Genomic DNA, 5,833 nt, shown 5'->3' on the forward strand with positions numbered 1-5,833 from the left:
GCATGTAACGCTCGTAAATGAGTTTGATTCACAATCAATGTAACGAGAGGATGAGATGAGAGAAGAATCGGATATCGAACCGGCATTGGCAACGGGGCTTTGTTAAGCCGGCCACCCACGCGTTGAATCCCGTCCCGATCGAGGAACGGTCGAAGTGGGAGAAGTGAGCTTCTCGACGAGAGGCTCTAATTATTTGACAGCGCGTTTATTTCTGTCGGAAATAAGTCGGCTTGAATTTTCTTAATCCAGAAAATTCTGGCAGTATTGCAATCGGATGCAGAAAGCGCGATGCTTCTCGATGCTGGATAGTGAGACGACAGAAGCGAGAACGACGACGAGCGATTACGATCACATGAGCTTATGAATTTGATGAGATACGCGGTGACGCGAATTAATTTTGGCCACGATGAATATCTTGAAGCGAGGTTCCACGTAACGTAAGGTTGAGAGCATTGCAGCGAATTAATTTTTTCTTCAAGAGGCGCGTCGTCAGGAAGACGCTCATTGTTACCAGGCCATTTATCGGAATCAAAAAGCAGCCATGGAGGTCCATGCCACTATTGCTCGCGATTGATAATTTCATCGCCGAATATTCCGCGCGAAATCGTGGTATGCTCAGAGGTTTTAATGGTGCGACCTTTGATTTTCCAACGAGCAGAGTTGTCGTAATTTAGCTTGATGACGAAATGATTTTAATATAAACGCATGCGGCATACGCATGTGTCGACGCGTCAGCAAATCCGTGGATTTCGGCGTGATTTGTGTCCGATCCGAGACCGACCCAGCGAGTGATTCGCGAATAACTAAGATGCGAGAGCCGAGAGTAAATTTCTCTCCATCTTGCTATGTGTGGTTCGGAGATCGCGTCATCCCAACCAATTTTAAGCCGCCAGAGTTGCTGCATAAAGATTTTAGCAGTGATCGTGACCGGAGTGTCCCACCCGAGCGGATCGTAAAACTTTGCGATCGCGGACAAAATCGTACGCTTTGTCTCCGGGGCGTTATCAGCGAGCGAGACGCGAAATTCGAAAACATCGTTCGCCGGATTTTACCCGATTCCGAGGATCTTGATTTGTTCGTCTTCAGCAAGAGGTTTTTTAATGGCTAAACCGTGGTCCGCGATGTCGATGTCCGCGAGAAGAGAGGGCGAATTGCTAGCCCATTTCCTCAATACGAATCCGCCGCGCTTTAATATAGAGTTTAATTGATCGCGCGTTTGCCGAATTCGAGTCGTATCGTCAGCTCCGAATAGTAAGTCATCGACATAAATATTATTTCTCAGGATAGGAACAGCAAGCGGAAAATGCTGACCTTCGTCGATGACTAATTGTTTTAATACTCGAAGGGCAAGAAATGGCGCACAGGCCATTCCATACGTCACTGTTAAAAGTTGATAATCGATAAACGGTTACGATTGCGATCGTTTCCACAAAATCAGCTGATAATTTGTATCGCGAGGATCAACCAGAATTTGGCGATACATTTTCGCGATGTCGGATGAATACACGTATTTATAGCGTCGCCATTGTAATCGTTTAGAGATGTGCCGTTCGACGTAACGCTTGAAGCGTTGAAAACTACGCGAAGACGCGTGGTTGAGCTGCTTTCCCGGATCACCCCGTGATGCGGGAGATAGACAGCTGGTTCTATGTCACCTTGCGGCATCGGCACTGGCCGCATATGCCCAAGACGTTCAAATTCGGTAATAAAGTCGGAATATTCTTTCGCGACCTCGGGTTTGTCGCGAAATCTCCGTACTAGCGAATTTACAATGTTTTCGGCGCGAAATCTTGAATTACCGATATCGATCGGAGGACTCGTTTTGAACGGAAGGCGAACAATGTACCGGCCGTCGGAGTCGCGATAGTGCGTCGAGCAGAAATGCTCTTCACACTCTTGTTCTTGCGGAGTAAGAATTAATTGTCGTGGGAGTTCTTCAATCTCCCAAAATCGACGAAGTTCCTCTTCGAGAGAGGTAGAGCTTGTAGTGTGATGAGCGGAAATGCTATCGCGAGTGCAATGAACGGAAGTCATTGTCGACTGAAATGGATCTTGACTCTCGAGCGACGTGAGCGGTCCCGAGATTATCCATCCGAAAATGGAATTCTGAGCGAAGGGTTGTCCGATGCTTCCTTTGTGAACACCGTCGCGAATGATGTCGCTATAGAGATCGGCTCCGATTATAAGATTGATAGTATCGGAACTCGTCGGATCCGAATCTGCTCGCGGTAAATCGGAGAGATAAGACAGTGATGAGAGATCCACGTGTCTTCTCGGAGTATAAGAGATTAGCGACTTTAGAATTAGCGCGGTGGTTGAAAGTGACGGAGCGAGAGATTCTCGATGAGAAATAAATATGTGTGTCGCGTGTTGAAAAGTCCCCGCGTTAATCCCGCCGACGGCGGAAACGGAGATCGGCATACGAATGCGTTTGACGCGCAAGAGTTGCGCTAAACTTTCAGAGATGAAAGTCATTTCCGAGCCTTGATCGAGGAGCGCTCGGATTACAGCGGTACGACCGGACGGACAGCGCACCGTTACCCAGGTCGTCGTTAATAAGAGGGGTGATCGCTTTCTTGTTGAGGCGATCAGAGAATTTACTTCCGGTGTCGAACCGGACGGTTGAGGCGACGAGCAATCCGGCATAATAGTTCTCGAGGAACTTGAATCCGAGTCAACATGTAGCATCGAATGATGCTTTTTGTGGCAAACCCGACATGAATATTTACTCCGACATTCCTGTGCGCAATGCGTCGCGCTTAAACAATTGAAGCAACGTTTATGCTGCTTAACGGGCTCTTGCCGTTGACTCGCATTCTTACTCACGAACGAAGGGCACACAGAAACAGCCTCGTCGAGGAAAGAGACGAATTTGGACTCACGACCGGCTCCAGTTCCTCCAGGATGTCCGCCATGTGGTCCAGAGTGTTTTCGTATATTGCTTGAGTCGCGTCGTAATGATTGTCTTTGAAGTAACTGAAAGACGACCGGATTGCTTCCGGGACTTTCCGCGACACCTCTGCGTGTCCATTGGAGAATTGACTCCAGTATTCCTTGAGCGTTGAGATCCTGGACCGCACCTTAGCTGGTGTTAGATTGCTCCTACCGATTTTTTTAAAGTTCTCGAGAGCGCGTTCAATCGTTCGCTGCAGCTGCTGCTGATGTGCGACGTGCTCCGACATTGTGGTTGGATGAACTATCACTCACTCGCGAACTTATCCTCCACACACGCTTCTATTTGGCTCGAAGAACCAATATGTTCGGGAGTCAACCTCGACGAGATCGCCCGAATCTTGAGAAATACGCTCAGAGTTGAGCGAGAAGCAATGTGTAGCGCGAATCCGTAGATTCGCTGGAGGAATAGGATTTGAAAGATTACTTACGTGAGCGTAGTTTTAAGAACGTTTATTAGAAAACAATATTATATGTAACAAATAAATAAAATATAACAATTAAATTAAAAATTATTAACAAAATGCTCAAATGATAAAAATCAATAAATGAGATGAAAGGCCAATTAGAGCCTAGACGCGGTATTTGGTGCGTAATAAATATCTATTTTTGTTAAAAATCGATGTTGCTGATAAGTAACACTAGGGAAGTGTCATACGGCGATTTTCCTAAAACTTGGCATACAGGTAGTACATGGAAAACTATTAGACACGTATATTGTTATATCGGCCCGAAAGCCGTTTGAAGGGTAGAAATCACCCTTATCTATTTTGGGGGTAGATTCGACTATTTTACGAATTATTTTTACGATTGTTGCGAAATCAGGTAACTAAGGGTTTTTGGGGTCGCTGATAACGAATCTGAAGTCCGTTTTTATTTTAATAAACATTTTTATTTTAATAAACAATAAATTCTCATTAGACTTACTCAAGGGAATATTAACAGAGCAAATTCAATCATAAATTTCATAAAAGTAACTTGGAAAATATATATAAGTATTTAATAGACACCCTATATAAGAACTATATGTGTCGATCATTTAATCATGGATATAAGTATAAAAGAAGAAAGTTGCTCATCTAATAAAGAGAGCAATGTTAAAAATTGGCATTAGTATTTATGTCCACCCTGTATACGGACTACACACACAAACCACACGTACAAGCGTATACACATATAGATGTAAGACAAAAATCGTACATCATAACGCAGAGCCGCTTATAAAGGCTCCACATCAATATTTCTTGAACACTCGGTATATCAAAAAGTATGTAAAAATATAGCTATGGGTCTGTAGAATAAGAATACGCTCGAAAAAACTCGGAAAAGTAAAATTTAGGACCTTTGTACATGCGACCCTGCAAAAATCTTCGAACTGTGCGATTGATATATACTTATGCTATTTTCGGTGCCTTAAACGACGGAACTCTTTCTAAAATCGATAGAGAACTCTAGAATTCTTCGGGGGGCACTCAGAACTCTAACGACTTTTTTAAAATTCTAAAAATGGGGGGCCAACTTCGCAGGGGTGCGCATATATAGATTCTTCAGACTGTGAAGAATAATTTGACTAATGTCTTTCTTTGAAAAGTATAAAATACATATATATATATATATATATATATATATAGCAAAATAGATGTACGATTTATACATATTGCGAAAAACTTTAATTATTATAGCTTCAATATTTTATACGCATACGCTAGCTCTAAAAGGCATAAGATTTTATGTTAATATTAATTTTAAGGATAGGAAATAAGACTGTAAGAATATTCAATAGAGAATATTTTATTCAATGCTAAGCATTATAAGAGTCTTAGACTGTGCACGATGATGCAAGTCCACCGTCAATCGATAATCTTATTCGCCCGGCCGATAAGATAAGAGGGAAGCCCGGAGAACAACGGCTGCAGACGCTGATGCAAACGGCTTGGTATGCAGACGGTAAAAACACTAGCTGTCCTTCTCGCACACCAGGAAAGTCCCGGCGCACATCAGGGAAGCCCCGAGTGACGTAGCGTTCCCTACCAGCAACGCTTCCCACTCGCCATGCCCACGCCCACGGATCCCTACCATCGCGAGAAGACTCTACGCAACTACATACGGAGCCCTATCCCACCACGTACATCGAGGCGCTCCCACTGCAGCATCTCCCCACCGACACCTGAAGACCGGAGGAGCTCAGAGTGAGCCCAGCATCCGACATTACTTTTTCAAACGTCGTGCAGTTGACACATCTTACTATTTGAGCTCTGAATCCGTATACTACCATTATGACAGTCAACCTAATAAGACATAAAGTAATCCGGCGCCCGCGTCGTCAAACTTTCGCATAGTCTTAAAGACTTTAGACTCTTACATTGTACCACGAGTATACCAGGCGTTAGTCTAACGTCCTGTAATAATAAATATTCAATTATTCAATAACCAGTGTTACTTATTCTACTGCATAGTACCAACTACTACTACTATCACAAGCGCATACGTATTATTATTCCTGGAGAACCATAATCGAGGAGGATCCAGCATATTAATCATTATTTAAATACGTATACCCATTTAATGGTAAGTGAAAATATTATTTCTGCATAATTACTGACAGGTTATTAGCCTTCTGGTCCCCGGTAAACCCGGTGAAATGCAGGGTGACCGAAAAAGAATTAAGCATTAGATTTATAAAAGAAAATTCTATTGAATATAATTAACAAACTATACTCCTACCTCAATACAGATCTATTATTACTATTATTATTATATGTTCACGCTCTCTAGTCTACTTAGTAGAAGAAATTAGAATATAATTTTTTTTATTGACTTCGAATACTGGGACGTGACAGCGATCTTATCTCTATGAGCCGAGAAGCGTTGTTCCTCAATT

The 5,833-nt window shown here is 43.0% G+C and overlaps 1 protein-coding gene across 1 annotated transcript; it reads right to left on the bottom strand.

Annotated features, from left to right (window-relative positions):
• Window positions 1-1,434: 1,434 nt before the first annotated feature.
• On the bottom strand, window positions 1,435-3,182 carry LOC115244758. The gene is made up of 2 exons (XM_029822684.1): window positions 2,883-3,182; window positions 1,435-2,739 (listed from the first exon to the last, which is right to left on the bottom strand). Exons 1-2 carry the CDS (start codon window positions 3,180-3,182, stop codon window positions 1,435-1,437), a joined length of 1,605 nt encoding a protein of 534 aa, XP_029678544.1.
• Window positions 3,183-5,833: the final 2,651 nt, after the last annotated feature.

Source organism: Formica exsecta, unplaced genomic scaffold, assembly GCF_003651465.1.
Source record: "Formica exsecta isolate Colony F162 unplaced genomic scaffold, ASM365146v1 scaffold855, whole genome shotgun sequence".
In the NCBI taxonomy this organism is placed as follows: domain Eukaryota; kingdom Metazoa; phylum Arthropoda; class Insecta; order Hymenoptera; family Formicidae; genus Formica; species Formica exsecta.

Excerpts from the sequence above, each read along its gene's own strand:
- LOC115244758 (XM_029822684.1), bottom strand. The coding sequence starts at position 3,182 with ATGTCGGAGCACGTCGCACATCAGCAGCAGCTGCAGCGAACGATTGAA. Across the intron at positions 2,740-2,882 it reads TGGAGGAACTGGAGCCGGTC|GAATGTCGGAGTAAATATTC; the intron begins GTGAGTCCAAAT and ends CATTGCGCACAG.